Genomic DNA, 21067 nt, shown 5'->3' with positions numbered 1-21067 from the left:
ACGACTATTAGAACTATGCATATATACTTAATTTTAGTGTTATCATCAAATAAGATAATCATAGTTATTCACGTCCAATTATTTTATTTATAAATAATTTTTAAATTTTGAGTTATAAAAAATACTACATTGTATATACTTCAATTTTTAGTCTTATCATCCAAAGAAATACTATTAGTATTTCGCATCTAATTTTTTTATTATTAAATAATTGTTAAAATTCAAAGTTAAAAAAAATGACTACATGGATGTATACTTAATTTCTTAGTGTTATCATCTAACAATCTAATCATAGTATTTAACATCGATTTATTTTATTATTAAATAATTTTAAAATTTTAAATTATAAACATCATATAAATACCTAATTTCTTAGTGTTATCACCAAACAAAATATCATAGTCATTCATTTCCAATTTTTTATTATTAATTTCTTAGTGTTATCATCGAACAAAATATCATAGACATTTACATTCAAATATTTTATTATTAAATAATTTTTAAAATTCCAAATTATTAAAATGACTACATTCATATATACTTAATTTTTAAATTTTAAATTAAATATTTTTTAATTTACACAATCATAATTATTTGCACCAAATTATATTTTTTAAATCATAAATTTCTATAAGAAATTAATTTAGGATTGTTTGAGTGCAATATAAGAATCAGAAATAATTACATCCTAAATAAGATATAATTGCAAGTAATGTAATAAAATGAGAACTCCAAGTAAATGGAATAAAATACTATATAACTAGGCAAACTATATAATGCAAGACTACTAATCGGCTACCAAAATTTATTTTACCTCAATTTATGATACTGATTATTAAAATAGTGATTTGCAGTGATCATCCATAATTTTATATTTCCATATATAGTCCATGTAATTTAATAGTGATTTCACTTTACAAATATAACAAAAAGGATAATTAAGTAGAGTATATGGATATTAGTTACTAAGTAAACCGGTTCAAACAAAACACCGGTTCAAAATTTTAAGGGCAATTTGTATATACAATTTTTGTTAACTTATCTTTATTCATTATAAATTTATAGTTAATTATAATAACAAGTTATAAAATAACCGAAATCTAAATCAACAATACTAGATTTACGTGAAGTTAAAATTAACATATTAATCAACATGAAAGCCATAATCACGCTCTAAATGTCTGACAGTTGTATCTTTGAGGCATAATGTCTGACAGTTGCATCTTTGACGATGAAAGCCATCAACATTCTCCAACTATAATGACGCTCTAAGAGCATCTCCAATGGCGGACGTCCGGTCGGACGTGCGCGACGGGCGACCGGGACGTCCGCCATTATGGCAGGGGAGGTCGGATACGGACGTCCCGTGAGGACGTCGGGTGTCCTCGGACGTCGGCGCGACGGGCGGGCGGACGTCCGCCATTGTGGGGTGGACGTCCGATTTTTAAATTTTTTTTAAACTCTATATATACGGCTCGTTGAATTTTCGTTAAATCATGTATGTTTTTTTTTAAATGAAGTTGTTAATTTTTTCCGTTAGTATTCGTGTTGAAATTTTATTTCCGTAAACGTAAATTGTTTTATTTGTGAATTTGTGATTTTTTTTATTGCGGGAAGTCCTAGTGGGAAGGGCGAAGGGAAGGGCGGATTGTGAAGGGGATGTCCTAGTGACGTGGCAGTGGAATGGGAAGTCCTAGTGACGTGGCAGGAGGTGTTTTCGGGATGTCCGAGTGAGACATCCGCCCACTGGAGATGCTCTAAATCGCCAAACGTAACAATCAAGATATCAAGATTATTTTTAACTAATTATGTGTTTTATGCTCTCCGGTTAATTTAACTAATTATTTTTTAATATCAAGATTGATTACGTATAACAAGAGGATTAATTAAGTAAAAACTAATCTTAATTTTTAAAATAGAACTGTACTGAGATTTTATGATTGCTTTTCAAAATAATAAAAAAGTGCAATCTTTTCCCATTCAATATATGTCTAGACTCCGGATCGATTAAATTAGTTTACCAATATTGATGGTTTTTCAACAATTCATGACACCTTTTAATTATATGTATACATATCTCATTCAAAGATGAGTATACGTTTACACTAGGTATTATACCGCAATAAATACAAATTCAGACCACATCAATATTAGAAAACCAACCATTAATTAATCAATAAAAGTAGTGAGTACAAGAAATTAACCGGCTATTTGCTTAGCTTCCTAGACTATATATATGTTTTCAAAATTAATAATACCAAGTGTCAATTTAAATTATGCGACATGACGGTGACTTTATAGAATAATTAGGACATTTATTTTATAATTAATGTTGCGTAAGAAAATACCAGTAAGTAAAGTGTATTGACTTTGAATTTTCTGACGAGAGTTTTTGCCGTGCATACTGCATGCTGTCAAATTAATTTTGCCTTTTTTTATACAGTATGATATCGTATGTATATTAATTAATGTTTTAATTAAGACAGTTAATGTAACTTGATTAAAAGTAAATTACAAACTCCTAATTTTTTTCAAAACGTGTGAGAAATTTATTCTGACGATATTTCACAATGTAAAATTTGTAGATGAAAGATAAATAGACCCCAAAACAATACTCCCTCCGTCCCATTAAATATGCAACATTTGTTTTTTGGCACGAGATTTTATGCAGTATTGTTTTGTGAGTTAATGAAGAGAGAAGAAAAAGTAGAGAGTATTGTTTCCATTTTTAGAAACGTTTCATTTTTAATGGGACATACCAAAAAGGAAAACGTTTCATTTCTAACGGGAAAGATAGAGTATTAGATTAGATCCTATCCACGATAAATAAGGTAGAAACAAAAATGAAAATGATTGAATCATAGCAGCCGAAAAGATTTACTGTTATACCCCTCCACATGACACGTTCATAAAAAGTAACCTAAATATGTAAAAGTAAAACTCGATCAAAATGTACGAAGTGTTACCTAACACATGAATAAATAATTGAATTCTTTACAAAAATCTCAACCTACCTCTCTTCCTTGACTTGGGCAGTGTGGAACGTTTGGTCGGGGGATTAAAATTGACAATTAATAGTATAAATTTTTAAAGTATAAAATTTAATTAATATAAATCCTGGAAATTGGTTTTTGTCGGTGATTATGGGATAGTGTGATACAGACCAAACATGAGAACTCATCCCAAAAGACTAACCTGTTAGGAGAGAGAATCCATTTAGTCTGATACAGACCAAACGGGAGAACTCATCCCAAAAGACTAGCATGTTAGGAGAGAGAGCTCATTTAGTCTATATACCCCATATCAGTTGTTCTCACAACCAATGTGGGAATTAAGTCCGTAACATTCGACCCTCCTTTAAGGGCCAACGTCCTCGTTGGTCACGGCCACTTTGGTCACGGCTGGTTCTTTGCCAGGCCACCACTCCGTGGGCAACCACTCCGAGTTCTCGTTGGTCACGGCCACGTTGGTCACGGCGGATTCTTTGCCCGACCACCACTCCGAGCGGTCCCAAACGCACTCGTTGGTCACGGCGAGTTCGTTGCCCGGCCACCACTCCGAGCCGTTTGGGCTCTCAATGAAAGCACCAATTGATACAGACCAAACAGGAGAACTCATCCCAAAAGACTAGCCTGTTAGGAGAGAGAACTCATTTAGTCTATATACCCCACATCAGTTGTTCTCACAACCGATGTGGGAATTGAGTCCGTAACATAGTGTTACATATATTGATATCCTAAAGTTAAATTCAACATATTAATGCGTGCCTCCAAAGATAGGGAGAGTATTTCCGAGTAAGATTAACCTATATGATCTAAGATTTCATAAACAGCCAAAGAAAAAAGACCTAGCTCGAAAAATGTCAGATCTTGACAATAATTGTAAGGTATATTTACTCATCTGAAGTTGGAGGTGTTATCTGTTGACATGCACAACTCTTCAAGTATTGCAGAATGTAAGAACAAACTGAGGATTTAGTCATCTTTTTAAGAATTTCAAATGTAAACTTGTAAAGCTTTAAAAGAGTTAACTTAAAAAACATCACAAAAACCAAGATGACCTTTCAGTTTATCCAACATTTCAGATTATATAAATATTGTAGTTATTCAATGTAATTAAAGCAGTGAATACCCTAAAAGTTTAACAGTGGGCCTAATATCAGATTAGGTTGTAATATTGGGCTTATAAGTATGCTAGAGCCTGTTCTTACATATGTATCAAACCTGCTAACTAATTGGACTGGAACAAAATAAGTTAGAAAATTATGTAACATCTGAAAAGGAATTTTAATGAGATATATGGTATATGAGGTGCCAATAATTATGATACATCATGTACTGCAAAAAATAATAGTAGTCGAGAATTTTCATAAGCAAAATTTGGCGAACCATTACAATAGTAAGATTGTGACTAGGCTGACTAGGCAAATAGCCAAATATAAATAAATTTATACTTTTCGGATAAATTACTAAAACAATTAATACTAGTAACAATTAACTAGAATCATACGCTAATGAAAATCTATGGGCTCAAAAGTTAATTCATCTGGCCCAAAATGTATAGAATAACAATGGTAATTTTTCAATTACTATAACAATCAGTTATATATGATAATGTCTTGATTCTCTCAAATTTAGACCAAATTCACATAATTTATGTACAAGTATAATAGTGCACATTCATAATTAATTCAGTCAATTCAACTTTATGACTTATGATGATGTATATTTTTGAATTCGTAATGAAATATATCATTTTCAACGATAAATTTACCGAAAGGCAAGATTTCTCAATACTAAACGACTGATGTGAAAGTTTTATTCTATAAACTTGAGGGTATGTATTAAATTAGTTATTCTTGAAAGAGGACAAAAGAAATATAATTTGGACTATCGTCTTTATGAATTGGGCCGGCCTTTAAAGTTAAGTAGGAGCAATTCATGCAATCAAATTATCCAATTATATTAGCGGTTAGCCACACTACAATTAATTTTCTCTCTTCGATTTCTTTAGTAGAAATTATATATAGGTCCACTAATAAAGATGTTTAGTCATAAGAATAAAAAAAATATCATCTTTGTCGCGTAAACGAAATTTAGGAGTGCAAACCCAAGTTTTCTATTTTGTGACATTTCGAAAAGTAGTCCAAAAAACATAGTAGGAGGAGTGGTATAAAATCGTAAAGTGCTATTCAATTATTTTAGAAACGTCTTGTATCACGTCCAACACTTTAAAATCAATTAATAAATGAAAATATCAAACACTTGAACTATTAACATAGGCACTACTATAACCGGAAAAGATCAACACGGCGGCATATCCGGCGGCGGCGGGAGCACTCGCTCCTCCGCCCCTCTTCCGCTCCTCACGATGAACACCGTCTCCATCCCCCACGTCGTATGCCGCTCAAAATGGCAATGCAAGAACCACACCCCTACATGTTATAAAATTAAACTATAGCATATAAAATGGAAATTGAAATATGACTTGAATACCTGGATTGTCGGCAGTGAACCTAATTGCGACCCACCCACTTTTGGGCACGATAACAGTGTTACGCTTCTGCGGGTCTGCGATATTATAGCTCAAGGGATCTTTTATTGGATCAAAGTTGCCAAATCCCCAACCAACAACAAAGAAACTAAATCCATGCAAATGCATAGGGTGATCAAGCCCCACCACTTGGTTTGTACCTTGGAAAATGACCTCAATGTTGGAGTTGTACCTCAACATTGCAACTTTGGTGCCCCTTTTAGGAATTTGTAGCTCGAATGGGATGAAATCGGACGTGTAATTGAACACAAAAGGTGGAGATAAAGGGAATTTCTTGCTAAATATGCCGGAGATTTGGTAGAAGTAGGCCTCGAGGATGTCGATCGGCGGGGCCACGAAGCTGACGTTGTTCATGGAGGCCGCGAGGCGGGTCCCGTTGCGGCCGGCGCAGGTCTCCCCGGGCCCACAAGGGAAGGCGTTGACGGAGACGGTGGTGATGATTTGTTTGTCGATCTTTTGAGGGACTATGAATGGGTGGAGTTTGGACATTAGGCTTTTGATGCTAAAGGTGTAGTTTAGGGCTGCTGACGTGTCATTGGACAAGGGTAGTTTGGGGAATTCGGGCGGGCCAGGACGGGTGCGGGAATATTGGAGGAGTGCGGTAGCGGTCGTGTTGTCGAAGGTGATCCCGAATCCGTTTGTGTAGGGGTGGGTGGCCATGTAGTACTGGCCCGGCGCCTGGTCGGCGTGGAGGAGGCAGTCCATTGTCTGGCCTGGGCTAATCACTATGTAGTCTTTGGTGAGCGGAGTGGTGTAGCACCCGTCGGTCGCGACTAGTGTGAGGGCGTGGCGCGCCACCCCGAAGAAGAGGATCTCATTCATGGCGGCATTGACTATGCGTAAGAGGTACGTCTTGCCGTGGTCCACCTTCATAACGAATATATCTGCAAGGTGAGTAAAACATATGAGATTCTCTATTTCACTTTTAGTGTCATGCTTTCAATTTTTCTTAGTCGCTAATAATTTTGTTCCTTTTTATATTTTAGTTCCTATTAAGACTATTAATTATGGTTCACTAACTCAATTAAACTTTGTAGTAATATTTTTATTATAATTAATTTTTACACTATATAATTCATTATTATTGTATATACGAGTAGTAATTTTAAAAATTACAAAATTTTCCGTGAAAATATTAATTAGAGTCTATCATATAACAATAATTTTAAAAATGATGTGAAGATCTCATCGATAATTTTCTAGGTCGAAATACTATAATAAATGGTTAGTATAGTAGGAAGCCTCCTGCATTATTGCTACCAATTTCATCCTACTAAAGCCACTTCTTTCCAATCTAAGTCACATTTTCTAATTTCCAAAATCATTTAAATAAATAAAATAATGACTTACGAGGCGACGAGCAAGGATATAAATCCCCAGGCTGCCCATTTATAGTATACGCATCGGAATTCCTCGGTTGCCCTCCCGAAGCAACAAATTCCTCCAAAACTTTCATCACATCCTCCCTCCACCACTCCCCTAAACAAAAATCGACACGAAAAAATACTCGCTTTTACAATCAATTACGAAACGCACCTAAAAATGTAGTCCGAACTCACCTAGTATGACAGGGACTTCCTTATCGGGCTTGGGGAATGGGTACGTGCCCCCAGGCTTCGGGCGCACCACGATGGCCCCGTGCACCGTGGCACGGGACCAGTCGCTGTGGGCGTGCCACCACAGCGTCCCTTCTTCCTTGGAGAATATGACCTTTTGACTGAATTGGTTCCCGGGCTGGATCGGACACTGGGTGACGTACGCGGGGCCGTCAGTCCACGGATTCCGAGGCTGCTTCACTCCGTGCCTGAAAAGTGCGGAAAAAGACGGATTTGGACATGGAGCTGAATTTGGGGTTGAGGAAAAGAGTGTTACCAGTGAAGGGTAATATTGTAATTTCCCTTGTTGAATACATCCACTATAATGGTTTCCCCTGCATGAACCTTGAGAGTAGGGCCTGGGAATTTCCCATTCACTGTTAAAATCCACTTTTTCTCACATAATCTTTCATATAAAGCTTCCCTAACCTGCAACAAAATAATTAGTTAAAAAAATGAAAACGAACACAAACACGAACACGAACACTAAGGAAGAGAAGCACTCACGACGAAGCGGTAGCGTCGAATCTTGGAAGCTTTTATGCAGATGGCAAAGATCAATATGAGTAAAATGCAGTAGTGATATTTGAAAAACATGGTGTGAGAAAACAAATTTTTTTGGTATGTGACTTTGTTTGTTTTGATGTGCAATTTATAGCATTGTGAAGAGTAAAGTTCTTAGATATGGAAAATTCTATTTATGATATAAAGTAGATTGCTCAAAGTTGATTTTTTTACATGTTGTGTGATATTTAATCTCAATAGAAGAATATTTTGACTGATATTTTTGATCAAATTCTATCTAATGTTACTGTTATAAGGTGTCATGATTTATGGTAATTAGAGGTAAAAACTATTCTTTTATAACATGGTCACTTTAATTTATGTCTGGTTGCTTTGTTTTACCAATATTGCACCTGTTTTCAACTTTGTGATTTAGTGATATTCTTCGACTTTTTTCATTTTTGATGAAAGATGTGTGATGAGATTTTTAGAGTGACTTAGCTTTTGGATTTTGACATAATTGATTAATTTGTTAATTGATGATTTGAGACTAATAAAGCAAGAGATGTTCTGGCATATTATCAGCTTTAAATTCTTTGCCGCAAATTAATAAATGTCAGTAGAGTTTCAACCAAACTAGTGCATGTGCATCTTTATATATAAAGGCATTTAATGTTTTCTTGTAATATTATTATCACATCAATGTTGTAATATTTTATGAATGGGGAGCTTTATTCTCATATAAAATTTCACTGTTTTTTAAGTGTACAAAACTCACAAGCTAAAAAGATGACAATTAAGAACACAAAGCTAGTTTTGTATACAATTTCACTATTTTTGTAAGGAGCTGATAAATAAAAATCAAACCTTAGTTTTACTCCTAGCCTCTCTAATTAAGTGCAAAATTAGTTACAAATCATTTTCAATATACTATCTTTGAGTCATATATAATTTTCTGCAAATAATTACTCATTTCCGAAATTGTAACTCTAGCGTGTATTTTAAACAATTCCAAGTTTTAACAAAGTTTTATCTCAATCAAAAATTCAAATTTAAGAGAATAAAAAATATCAGATTTATGTTTCAAACTTATCCTCTTCCCACAGACATTTTAAATATATAGTACAAAGTTAGAAATATCACATAGTATTAAATACTGCCTCTGTAAAAAAAAGTCTCATTTATGGAAGATAGGATTTTAATGGAAAATTAGTAAATTAAGATAGATGAGGAGAAAAAGTAGGTAAAGTAAGAAATAGAGAGAAAGATGGTGAAAAAGTGGATTAAAAAAAGAGAAAAAATAGTAAAATACGAGAGATAAACTTTTACTTTTATAAATGAAAAAATATTTTGTAGACATCCCAAAAAGTCGAAATGAGACTATCATTCACGAGGCGGTAAACAAATTCGAGATTATTATCGTAATAAATTTACATATTGGGCTAATTATTTTAAGAATTATTGGGCCTAATAAAAGCCGAATCGGGAGGATCCATATGTAGTAAGTCGCTACTGTTCTTTCTTTGTCTCTTCCCAACGCGATCCGATTAAGACCATTTTTGACTAATTTATTTTGGAAATTTCCAACTGAGTTAGAGCGGAGAGGAATGATGATGGCGGAGGATCTAGGCGTGGAGGCGAAGGAGGCGGCGGTGCGGGAGGTGGCGAAGCTGCTGTCGCTGCCGGAGCATTTGCTGTCCATCGCTTCGATCAAAGCTGATTACATTTCGCGGCAACAGGTTAGTTTTGGAGGCTTAATTTTTGGTTGGTGTTTTGCTCTGCAGGTTTATCTGCTTGTGTGCGAGTTCGTGGAGTTGAGATTTATGGATAGTGTTTTGTCAATCGTGTTGGTTTGTAATGATCTAGGTTGTGGAGCTTCGAAATTGAAGTTGAGGAAGCGAAATGAGTTCTTTTTTATTTTGTTATTGAGGATGCGAAGTTTCGAATTTTGATGGAATACTTGGGGAGACTTCTTTATTAGTCTATTTAAATTGCCATTGTCCGATGAATATGAATTATGATCACGCTTCTTTGATTGTTTTGCACCATTAACAGTTATCTTATTGAAGGAAAGCACGCTGTGGATATTGAGTATTTCGTTTATCTTATCTTACTAATCTTAGTACTCCATGTTGTAAGTGACAAGTTTTGGATACATGAGCTTTTAAAAGGTTTTGATGAGTAGCTAGCTGCTTGGTGTTTGATCGGGATATTGATGCTGGTGTGTTTTTGGGTTAATTTGATTATAAGTTTGAGGTTGTGTGTTTTCCTTATGGCACATTTGGGATGCTAGACGAGGGTTTAGAAATTTTATCGGGACATTGATGCTGGTGTGTTTGGGGTAATTTGATTATAAGATTGAGGTTGTGTGTTTTCCTTGTGGCACATTTGTGATGCTAGACGAGGGTTTAGAAATTTACTCAGACGAGGGCATAGGCGGACACACATAGGATGGTCTAGGGGCTTATGCCCTTAATAAACATGATTTTTTTAGTTTTTTCTTTTGTAATTTTTTAAAATCTACATTAATTTTATGTAAATTTTTGTATAACAGCCCCAATTAATTAACTAAATTATACATTGATGTAGTTTAAACAATTTTTTTTATAAAATAGCCCCTATTAGTTATGATTTCTGCATTTGCCCCTGGACGAGGGTACTGTAGTTCAGGTACGTATGACTGTAGTGATTTGGTCAGAACTAACCTCTGCTGGTATATGTTTGTAGCTTAAATTTAGCATTAAAAATGTGATAGTGAACCGCGTCAATTCAGGCAAGGTATTTGTAGAGGTACCAGGGACTAGGGAGGAATTTGGGGTCCCTTCAGGTGTAATGTAGTTCAAGATATTTATTTTCTATATCTGAATAAGTTGACAAGGAATAAACTCTTCCTTTTTTTGTTTTTGTTCTTATTTCCGCCTCTTAAGTCTTAAGTTCTTAACTATAGCTTTATAGTTTATAATAAAACAAACTTTTTGTCCTCGCTCATTTTATGCTTACTGCTTAATTAGATTCTATGCTGATAATGTGATCAGCCTTCAGTTTTTATGACTGTTTAAAGAATTAGAAAGCCAGCTTGATCATAATTCATAAGATATTTTAGTCGGTTGCTCCAGTTTGGAACTCGGTCTACCTGCTTATAGTCTAGAGTCTCTACTCTCTATGAAGATCAAATGGCCTTGATTGCCCTGATGAGCAACACAATCTTGTTTCAGATCTCAATCATGTCTAGCAATCTACACCCTTATTCACTTTAGTCTGTATGTGATTGCCACTGCTTTATCCAACAAGAGTTTCTCAGAGAGTTTATTTTATATATATTGCATTGTGCTTCTTTTCTGAATTATTAGAAGTTAAGATATTTGTTAGTCAGTTTCTGTTTGTTCTCGTTTCTTTTCATTTTTTCTAGCTTGCGTTAAAATGAAGATTAATCCTGCACACAGTGATGGACATTTCTGTATGGTTTGGTTTCAGGCAAATGATGCACAACTCAGTACAATGGTTGTCGAACAGGTATAAATTGAGCCTGTAAACCTTTTTTTAAATAAAATTACTGTAGTTGAAGTTTAATAGCTTCCACTTTAGCTCTCTGAGACTTATGGTTGTGGAGCCTGCACAATCTCATTTTCCTTGGTCTGTTACAGTCATCTAACTTTTCTCTCTGAATATCAAATTCAGGTTGAGCAGGCACAAGAAGGTCTTGAGTCACTGTCCTTGTCTGAGACAACAATAAGTCATCTCAAAGAAAATTTTGTTGAGATTGAAAAGTACGAATACAATCTCTCATGGTTTATGAATGCTCTCCATTCTTTTATTCTTTATGATGATCTTGGATTTTCATTTATTAGGTTATGTCAAGAATGCCAAACATTGATTGATAATCATGACCAAATAAAGCTCCTCAGTAATGCAAGGAATAACCTAAACACCACTCTGAAGGTGAGTGCGTGACAGATGTGATTTTATGAATTTGGATGTTACCCTTAATTCCTGCTGGTCTGAACTCTGAAGAGGCTTATGCTCTCCTTTAGTATTTTAACGTTAGTGTTAATGGATAGCATTTTAAATTCAATGTTTTCTTTTTATTCTTTGTGATATAACTTGATTGCTCATTTGTAGGATGTTGAGGGTATGATGTCAATCTCTATTGAGGCTTCTGAGGCACGTGATTCTTTAAGTGATGACAGAGAACTTATCAATACCTATGAGGTTGTGATTTTTTCTGGGCTTGATTGTTATTGTAAATTTCAAAAGCTTTGTTACTTATCCAGTTGTGTTAAATGGAATATAGAGGTTAACTGCTCTGGATGGAAAACGAAGGTTCGCATTAGCTGCTGCATCATCTCATGAAGACGAGATTGGTCGGCTGAGGTCAGAAAGCTTATCTGATTCTATTGTGTTGAGGAATCCTGTTTTGACTAACACCTTCCCATTATTAACAGTGTTTTGTATCAATAATCTGTATTTTTAACGACTAGTTACAAATTGCCAATACTCATATTATCATGTTCAGTGTGCTTGGAGGGTAAACCTTTCAACCAGCTCAATATGCTGAAAAAAGTAATATTTTGAAGTTATGACACCTTATGTTTGAATATGAGAAGCAGTTTATCTCATATATTCTTATTCACAGAACTTTCAAAGAAGAGCAATGTACTTGTAATAAAATAGTAGTTATAACATTTTACAGGGAGTACTTTGAAGATATAGATCGTACATGGGAGACATTTGAGAAGACTTTGTGGGGTCATATTTGCAACTTCTTTCAACTTGCTAAAGACAGGTATGCTAGTATTATGGTTTTACTTTCTTTGGGATGCCCTTATCTGGTTCTTTTGCTTTTGTGTTCAAATCAATGGATGCATAAGCAACAGTTTTAAATGTCCCAAACTTGTTCTTGCACTTCTACAAAGAATTGTGTCATATGAACCTTCATTTATAGACAAAAGCAACTTGCTTAGATAAACTGTGCTCATAGACACAGGTGTGAGATGTGTGACATGTATTAATGAGCTTCACAATTAAATCCATTAACATATACTCCTATAATCTTATATTGTTAAAACCTAATTAAAGTTTACAGTGCACATTCCATTTTTACGTCTTTCACTTCTGTAATTATCCTGAAATTTATTCTGTGTGTTTGTATGCCACTCATCTATTATTATTTTCCTTTTCAGTCCACAAACACTTGTTCGTGCACTGAGGTATGTCTGAGACTCAGTGTAATTGATAAGAGAATTTTTGGCTGGGTCCATCTTGGTATTAATGCATCTTTTTTCATTATTTGAAAACAAAAAGGGTTGTTGAAATGCAAGAAACCCTGGATCAACAGCTAGCTACAGAAGCAGCTGAGGCAGAAGGAGATGGTGCCTTGGAATCTATAGCTAATCCTCGCAGAAATGCCAAGTATTTACCTGGTCAAACTGATTCATCTGCTCATAGCCTCATTATTTAGTTTGCCGTTCCAATTTCTGGGCATGTTAGGGCTGCATGGTTTTGTTGATGTTATGTTTTCCTTTTGTTTGTATTACAAAACTACAATTACAATGTCATCTTCTAGGAATCTTGGGCAGAAGAAGTTGAAAGTTCAAGGCAAAGGCTACAAGGATAAATGTTATGAGGAAATAAGAAAGTCCGTTGAATTGCGTTTTAACCAATTGCTCTCTGAGGTTGATGTTTCATCCTTCTTCTGTTACATAATGCAAGTCCTGAATTTTCTAAGTTCTCATTTACTGATAGTGATATTTGTTTCAGTTTGAAATTCTGGACCTAAAAGGAGCTTTAGAGGAGGCTAAAAAGGTATTTCATCTAGTATTGTAATGGTCTGTCTTGGAGTCAGTCTATTGCTCTTTTTAATTTAGTTGGATATGGAAAATTAAAGTAGTTCTATTTTGCAGTAAAAACCATAAAATTATTTTTGAAACAGCTAATATATTCTTTATGGGATTAGCTAAATAAATAGTTAAAGTTTGGTATCTTCAAATTCAAAATTTACGTGTTAAAGTAACTTATGAAACTAGTGAATATTTTAAAATTATGAACTTTGTAATTGATTTTTAGCTGAACTTATGTCTTGCCACTTTTACTTTTATATTTGCTGACATTGTTTTACACAAATTCTGGGAACTAGCTGATGGTTTTGTTATTGTTCCCGATTGACGTCAGATTGGTGAAGAGCTTGGAGATATTTATGACTATGTTGCTCCATGCTTCCCCCCAAGGTTTGCCATTTATGTTGGTAGACACAGCAGTCTCTGTTAAATGGGATAATTGATGTAGTTCTGATGCTTTGCTGGGCTATAATGTCTTTGTTTTTTGTGATAATCTGCTGCTTAATTCAAATTTCCTCGCATTCAGATATGAAATATTCCAGCTGATGGTGAATCTATACACAGAGCGGTTTATTCACTGGCTAAGACTACTGAGTGATAGAGCTAATGATCTGTCAACTATGGATATTCTAAAGGCATGTTATCTGCATCTGTAGTTCTTGATGTTAAACAAATACAATATCTTGGATAATTTTTGCTTAACTAATTCCTAAAATCATGCTCTGCTAGACTGCTACACATCATTGCTTGATGAGATAAGCTTGGAGCTGTTGTTAATCTCTGAATGTCTTCTTCTAATATTAGGTAACTGGATGGGTAGTTGAGTACCAAGATAATCTAATTGGACTAGGTGTTGACGACTCTCTAGCTCAAGTTTGCTCTGAAAGTGGTGCAATGGACCCCCTTATGAATGCTTATGTTGAACGAATGCAAGCCACAACAAGGGTAACTAGACTAGAGAGCATTCAATTGCTTTCAATGATATCAAATTACCTTTCTGGTCAATTAATCAATTAAAGTCATCCTATTCTGTAGAAATGGTACTTGAATATACTTGATGCTGATAAGGTCCAGCCACCAAAGAAAACAGACGATGGGAAGCTTTACACCCCAGCTGCTGTTGATTTCTTTCGCATTCTTGGAGAGCAAGTACAAATTGTACGAGATAATAGCACGGATGTCATGTTATACAGAATTGCTTTGGCCATCATTCAGGTAGACAACTTAAAGAATGTGCCATGCTTATAATATAGGCCATTTTCAGGGGGAAAAAACACACCTGTATTCAATCTTTTTCCTTTGATTTCAAGTTGGGGAAAAGAATACTCAAGTCTGTCTGTCTTGAGCAACCTTATTAACTGAAAAGATGGTAGGATAAAACATGATTTTTCCATCTTTATTAACTGAATATAATTAAGTGATCATAGAAAGAATTTCATCTTTTTTTGTTAAAAGTATCTTTCCAGATGTTGTAGTTTCTTCTTATATCCAGCCCTGCAGCATTGATCTCCTTATCCTAGCGGAAGCTTATTCCCGTGTTATTTAAAACACTCTCTTATTTAAATGTGAGATTTCCATTTCCTCATGAAACTGTTGTTGTGGCCTCCAACCAATTTCAGGTCATGATTGATTTTCAAGGAGCTGAAAGGAAGACATTGGAAGAACCGGCTTCTGAAATTGGTTTAGAAGCTTTATGTGCAATGGTATGTCAAGAATGCCGGTTCATAGTACTCCCTCCGTCCCCTATTAATTGGCACCGTTTAACTTGGCAAGTTGGCACGGATTTTAAGAAATGTAGTAGAAAGTTAGTGGAAAAAGTTAGTGGAACGTGGGTCCTACTTCTATATACTATTAGTTTGATAATAAAATGTGAGTGGAATGTGTTAGTGGAATGTGAGGTCCATTACCATATGTATTAAAAAGTAAGGGCGTCAATTAATTGGGACGGTTGAAAAAGGAAATTGGTGCCTATTAATGGGGGACGGAGGAAGTATATAATATATGCCCAAATGATTGTCTGAGTCGTACTTATATCCTGTGATGGATCACATTATGACAGATTAATAACAACCTTCGGTGCTATGATCTTGCCATGGATCTGAGCTCGAGCACCCTTGAAGCTCTCCCTCAAAATTATGCAGAGCAGGTGTCCATATTTAAAACTTCTATTCCTTCCACTCTTCTTTTAATGTTGGGATGTTCATTTTTGCCTTTCAGTCGCAGTGTGATTTTTGCTTTTAAATGTTCCCTGTGTGAAACCAACAGGAGGAGCCTCCCACAGTGGCTCAATTGTAACTACTAGTTAACCATTTGGTAAAGAGATGGTAGCCTTGTTGTCTGTGTAGGAAAACCAGGCACTATAACTAGTAACTTTCAATCTATGTAGGCATTGACAATGTGAAATTGATACAAAAGGAAATAAATATGTTCTGCATGTGATATAGGAAGCAAAAGGGGGGTGATTAGAAAATCGATGATAAGGGGGGAACTTACATGTGTGTATTCATTTGATGAAAAATTGGTAAATTGTTTTATGCATTGTTGGTCCATTGGATATGACAAGTGCAGCATAGATGTTAAATTATAGATACATTTGCTAAAAAATATCAATCAGGAAACATTCTCAAGTAAATTTTAGTTTTAGAGCTCATTCCTGGATTCATTGATCATTCTTGACATCGCGTCACAAACTTTTACAGGTTAATTTTGAGGACACTTGCAAAGGCTTCCTGGAGGTTGCAAAGGTATGTTGATCATTTTCTGCTCATATATCACAATTCTGATCGTTCTTAATTGTCATTAGGAAGCTGTACATGAAACTGTCAGTGTCATTTTTGAAGATCCAGGAGTTCAGGAATTGCTTATAAAGCTATATCAGAAAGGTAATAGATTTTACTGCTGATGACCTGTCGTTGAGAACTTTCCCCACTTATGTGTTCAAGAGTTCATTCCTGAACCAGTAGTATCTGCAAAACACGGCTTGAGTGGGGTTATTATCTGTTGATGTTGCTTCTCATTCGTATATGCAACTGTGAACATCGTTTTTCTGTTCTTATTTCAGATTGGCTGGAAGGACAAGTAACTGAGTACCTAGTTGCAACATTTGGTGATTACTTTACAGATGTCAAAATGTAAGATACTGAAATGCTATTTTAAATGTGGCTGAATACGTTCAAATCCAGCAATTCACTTCTTATATATTCTCAACTATGCCATCATTTTTCTGTCTCATTGTTTGTCATCGTATGCGAAGGTACATTGAAGAAAGGTCATTTAGGCGATTTGTTGAGGCCTGCCTAGAAGAAACTATTGTTGTCTATGTCGACCATATGCTTGTACAGGTTGCTATCGTGGGAACATTTCACATGGAGAAATAGACTGTTACAGTCTGGTCATTCTGAGATCTAACTTCATTGTGTCTGTTCTGCAGAAAAATTACATTAAAGAAGAGACTATCGAAAGGATGAAACTTGACGAAGATGTTCTCATGGATTTTTTCCGCGAGTATATTAGTATTTCTGTAAGTTTATCTTCAACCCAACACTCGAGTATATTAGTATTTCTGTAAGTTTATCTGCAACCCAACGCTCAATTGAATAAGCTGTTCTCAAGTAAAGGATTAAATACATAAAATCAACGAGGACCAATGCACACACCATGCAGTAAGTAGATTCAATATTCAAAGAAATAAAACTTAAATGCGTCTCCGAACTCTACATTGAGCGAGATAAATAACACAATTCAGGTCTGAGTGATATTAGCTCACCATCTCATTTACATATTAAGTGCTATGAATCTTGATTTTGCTCAACATCTTCCCACTCTTCTGTGTGATAGGAAATATACATAGAGGATTATTGGATCAGTGAGATATTTCCATGTAGTTCGACTTATTTTATGCCACACTATAATATGTTGCAGAAAGTCGAAAATAGAGTAAGGGTTCTGGTTGACTTGAGAGAACTTGCTTCAGCTGAGAGCCCGGATTCTTTCACGCTCGTGTACACAAATATCCTTGAACATCAACCAGACTGTCCAGTAAGTGCTATTTACTTATATTATGCTCATCATACATGCTTGTAGTCTCTATTCTCACGTCAACGCTTTCGACACTGCAGCCAGAAGTGGTCGACAAGTTGGTGAGCCTACGAGAAGGCATACCAAGGAAAGACGCGAAAGAGGTAAGCTAAACTGAGCTAAACCACACCAATCCAGCCTACATGAGCTTTTCTTGATCATTCCAAGACGAGCAACCAGATTCATTTCCTTACTAGGTCGATATTGCTTTTTTCTGTGGAGCAGGTTGTTCAAGAGTGTAGAGAAATCTATGAAAACTCTCTCGTTGATGGCAATCCTCCGAAGGCGGGCTTCGTCTTCCCCAAACTGAAGGCCCTGTCGGCTTCCAGAGGCCGTCTATGGCGGAAGCTCACCTAATTCAGTTATCAGTTTTTCCATGTCATGAGCCGAGCAGTTATCCTGCAACCTTCTTCCAACCTTACCTGTTTGTATATGAGTGTATCTATTTATTTATTATGTATGTTGTATTACTTTCAGCAGTGCTTGTAGTAACAAGATTGAATTTGGTGGAATGATTCGTTTGTGTTGGCTATTCTTCAAGGTAATGTTAGAACATATATTTTGAAAATTTGCGATAGATAATGTATGTCTATATTATAAACGCAATAAATATTGAAAATGTAAACTAAATATTTTAAAAAATGTGAGAGAAAAGTTTAATGTGAGATGATCTCGACTCTAGTTGTTAACCTCTACTGATATAAATACACTCCCGATTTTTAGTACTCGACTCATTGATTAAGGGTGTGCAACAATTAATTTATTAAATGTTCATAAAGAGTGCTAACTGAACTTTTGAACTAGGGTAGCAAAATTTAGTACTCCATTTCAATTTAATTTTATTTATAAATTCTGATATAGTAGTTGGTTTATGGCATTGTATATACAACTACAAATAATTTACTACGGCAAATATCTGCAGGTGATTTATAACACCAAACATTATAAATAACATAATTAATTTGTAATGAATTGTGAATACATTGCAGCTGGCATATTACCCATTAATGAATAAATTCATTCAAGTCGTGACAACTATTTTATGTCAGGTAATGAATGCAAGTATATTACTCCATTAAACAAAAAACAAAATATTTCGATTGTACATATGATATCATGAAGAACATTGAAACACAATATGTACATCACAATAATCATCACAATAGGCAAGAAGAAAGCAACTTGGCATAACCAAAACACCATCATAATTCAACACATTAATTAATTAGTTAATTAAATTACATATAAACATGCATGTAGCCTAGTGACATACATATCATTGGGAATCTTGATTTACAAACACTAACAACAAACAGAGAAAAACAAGTATCAACTTCCAAAACCAAAGAACACAGTGTAGGAGAGAGAGAGATCCCTAAAACATAATCTTACAAAGAAAAAAACTAGAAGAAATCACATAAAATTACCAAATGAAAAAAACTACTATTAATTAGGGTTTGTGTTGGTCTGAGGGCCACCGCCACCGCTTATGACCGGCCGTGGTGGCGCCCTAACCCGATCCACCTCTGCCACGGGTGGATCCATGGCGGTGGAAGGCGGATTCGCCTGGCCTTGACCACTGTCTCCGTCGTTGCCGCCGTCATGATTGAGACCTAGACAGTTGAGCACAGCCCTCATGAATTCTTGAAAATAATTGCATGGATTTTGAAAGAAAAAGTAGTCTTCATTACATTTCTTTTGCTCGTTGAACTCGGATTTCACTTCCATTTTTGTGAGATAACTTTCTCTGTCTGAAATTTATGGATGAGTAGGTGGTGTGAAATTTAATGCAGCTTTGTCTACTTAAATATGTATGGACATGTATGTATAAAAAGAAGGAAACACAAACACACACACACACTAACATGGTAACACATGTCATCTATTTTAACTCATTAACGATGACGCCCACATATAATTTTTCGGTTGCTATATCAAATAAAATTTTACTTAATTTTTTGCCATGAGATAATTTAGATTAAATTTAAATCACATGATTTTTCTGATTGAGTTTTTAAATTTATGGAATAGACCAAAATTTGACTAAGCTTCATTATTTTTTCAACAATTTTCCATTTTTAAATTTATTTGATTGAAGTATATACTTTTAGTTTGAGTATATATTGTCTGTATATAATAATAATAGTAATAAAAATAAAGAAGCACGGCAACCAAACTACATTTTGTTTCTATTGCTTTGAAATGATAGATAAATATGCCCCATAATTAATCTCTGAGGAAAAGAATATTGATAGTTGCATGTCTTTGAACGGGGTTATGACTACACTGTCCCGTCATTTTCCACAGCCTCTATTTCATTTCGAAATTATAAATAAATTATAAGAAAAATCATTTTATATAACTCCATATCATTTCTAGTACTACTAAATCGTAAATTTCATAAAGGGTAATTGTCCAAAAATAATTTTACACATGATTATCATTTTTACTAATGGTCAGATATATAACGTAAAACGATTTTTTAATTCCAAAACCACGATCTTTATACTTTGTTGTATTTTTTTAACATCATAAATATTTTAATCAAATTAGAACTGATTCAATTCTTAAAATATGCACTTGCAATAACACAACTTAGCTGATCAAGTAATCCACGTATATATATTTATGTGATAATTATGTCAATTTTAATTTCTTATTTTCGACCTCTATAGTAAACAACACAGATTGCGTTGTAAATTAGAAATTTCAAAATACTACTAGTATTAGTTGAATAGAGCTTTAAAAGAGTTGAGAAATAATGTAACCAACACAAGAAAAGCAAGCATTTGGATTTATTGGGCTTTAAAAAGTCCAGTTTGAAGATTTTGGGCTTAATGAGGGATAATATAATGGCATCATCTGGGCTTTGTATTGTGGATTTCTCCATATTGGGCTTCTTCTTATTGGGCTGTTGGCTCCACGGAAAATTTACACGCGGCCCAAGGTGATACAAGAAAATTGTTAGGTATTTCAAATGTAACATTTTTTTTTATTAATAGGGTTGAGGAATTAACAAATTTGATTTTATTGTAGCTAGTGGTGCTATTGTCTTTGTAACCCTTTTGTGTACACAAATGAGGAAAAAAAAATACTTCTAAATGTTGAGTGGTTTTCATTTTTCACTATTGCAGTATGAAACTTAATTCATTACATCAGAAGAAAATAAATTTATTATTTATTAATTTTTCTATTTAGGTCGCCGGCTCTTCATTTTTGTATTTTGGGGCTCCTTTTTAAGCTAACCTACAACCACAATCATTATTTTTGTTCTTATATGTGTACATTCACTTAAAAATGTGCATTATTAATATTTTCATGTCGTAAGATCAAAATTAAAATGCACTTTGTAAAAACTAGGGATTGTGGGCTTGAAAATTCCATCAAGTGTATGAAGTACTAATGTGTAGGTGTAGCACTTTAGGTTATGGTAATTTAAGTATTTCATTTTCCTTTTCATTATAATTAATTTAGATTTCGAATGTTATAAATGTTTAATATTGA

General features: G+C 34.6%; 2 protein-coding genes and 1 long non-coding RNA gene across 4 annotated transcripts; 1 reads left to right on the top strand and 2 right to left on the bottom strand.

The window, feature by feature from the left end:
- Nucleotides 1-5180: 5180 nt before the first annotated feature.
- LOC121792882 (laccase-15-like) lies at nucleotides 5181-7770 on the bottom strand. 2 transcript variants are annotated; one of them, XM_042191010.1, is made up of 7 exons: nucleotides 7656-7770; nucleotides 7426-7577; nucleotides 7113-7357; nucleotides 6904-7032; nucleotides 5694-6437; nucleotides 5496-5570; nucleotides 5181-5434 (listed from the first exon to the last, which is right to left on the bottom strand). In XM_042191010.1, the coding sequence occupies exons 1-7, from the start codon at nucleotides 7743-7745 to the stop codon at nucleotides 5304-5306; spliced, it is 1566 nt and encodes a 521-aa protein (XP_042046944.1). In that variant the 5' UTR covers nucleotides 7746-7770; the 3' UTR covers nucleotides 5181-5303. The 2 variants fall into 2 exon arrangements, with proteins under 2 accessions (XP_042046944.1, XP_042046943.1); XM_042191009.1 differs by having other exon boundaries at nucleotides 5496-6437.
- A 1443-nt stretch (nucleotides 7771-9213) lies between these two features.
- Nucleotides 9214-18095, top strand: LOC121792881 (exocyst complex component SEC6-like). Its single transcript, XM_042191008.1, has 25 exons — nucleotides 9214-9391; nucleotides 11127-11165; nucleotides 11331-11419; nucleotides 11501-11591; nucleotides 11772-11861; nucleotides 11944-12023; nucleotides 12343-12435; nucleotides 12833-12859; nucleotides 12954-13061; nucleotides 13216-13324; nucleotides 13410-13454; nucleotides 13821-13876; nucleotides 14013-14121; nucleotides 14291-14431; nucleotides 14522-14701; nucleotides 15106-15189; nucleotides 15546-15632; nucleotides 16186-16230; nucleotides 16290-16368; nucleotides 16548-16617; nucleotides 16740-16827; nucleotides 16917-17006; nucleotides 17408-17524; nucleotides 17605-17667; nucleotides 17789-18095. Exons 1-25 carry the CDS (start codon nucleotides 9260-9262, stop codon nucleotides 17918-17920), a joined length of 2244 nt encoding a protein of 747 aa, XP_042046942.1. The 5' UTR covers nucleotides 9214-9259; the 3' UTR covers nucleotides 17921-18095.
- Nucleotides 18096-18768: 673 nt separating this feature from the next.
- On the bottom strand, nucleotides 18769-19351 carry LOC121771388. Its single transcript, XR_006044020.1, has 2 exons — nucleotides 19255-19351; nucleotides 18769-19176 (listed from the first exon to the last, which is right to left on the bottom strand). It is a non-coding gene; the product is annotated as an uncharacterized LOC121771388 (long non-coding RNA).
- Nucleotides 19352-21067: the final 1716 nt, after the last annotated feature.

This window comes from Salvia splendens, chromosome 2 (genome assembly GCF_004379255.2).
Source record: "Salvia splendens isolate huo1 chromosome 2, SspV2, whole genome shotgun sequence".
NCBI lineage: Eukaryota > Viridiplantae > Streptophyta > Magnoliopsida > Lamiales > Lamiaceae > Salvia > Salvia splendens.
The sequence above is the reverse complement of the archived record's forward strand: the minus strand, read 5'-3'. Positions and strand labels throughout refer to the sequence as shown.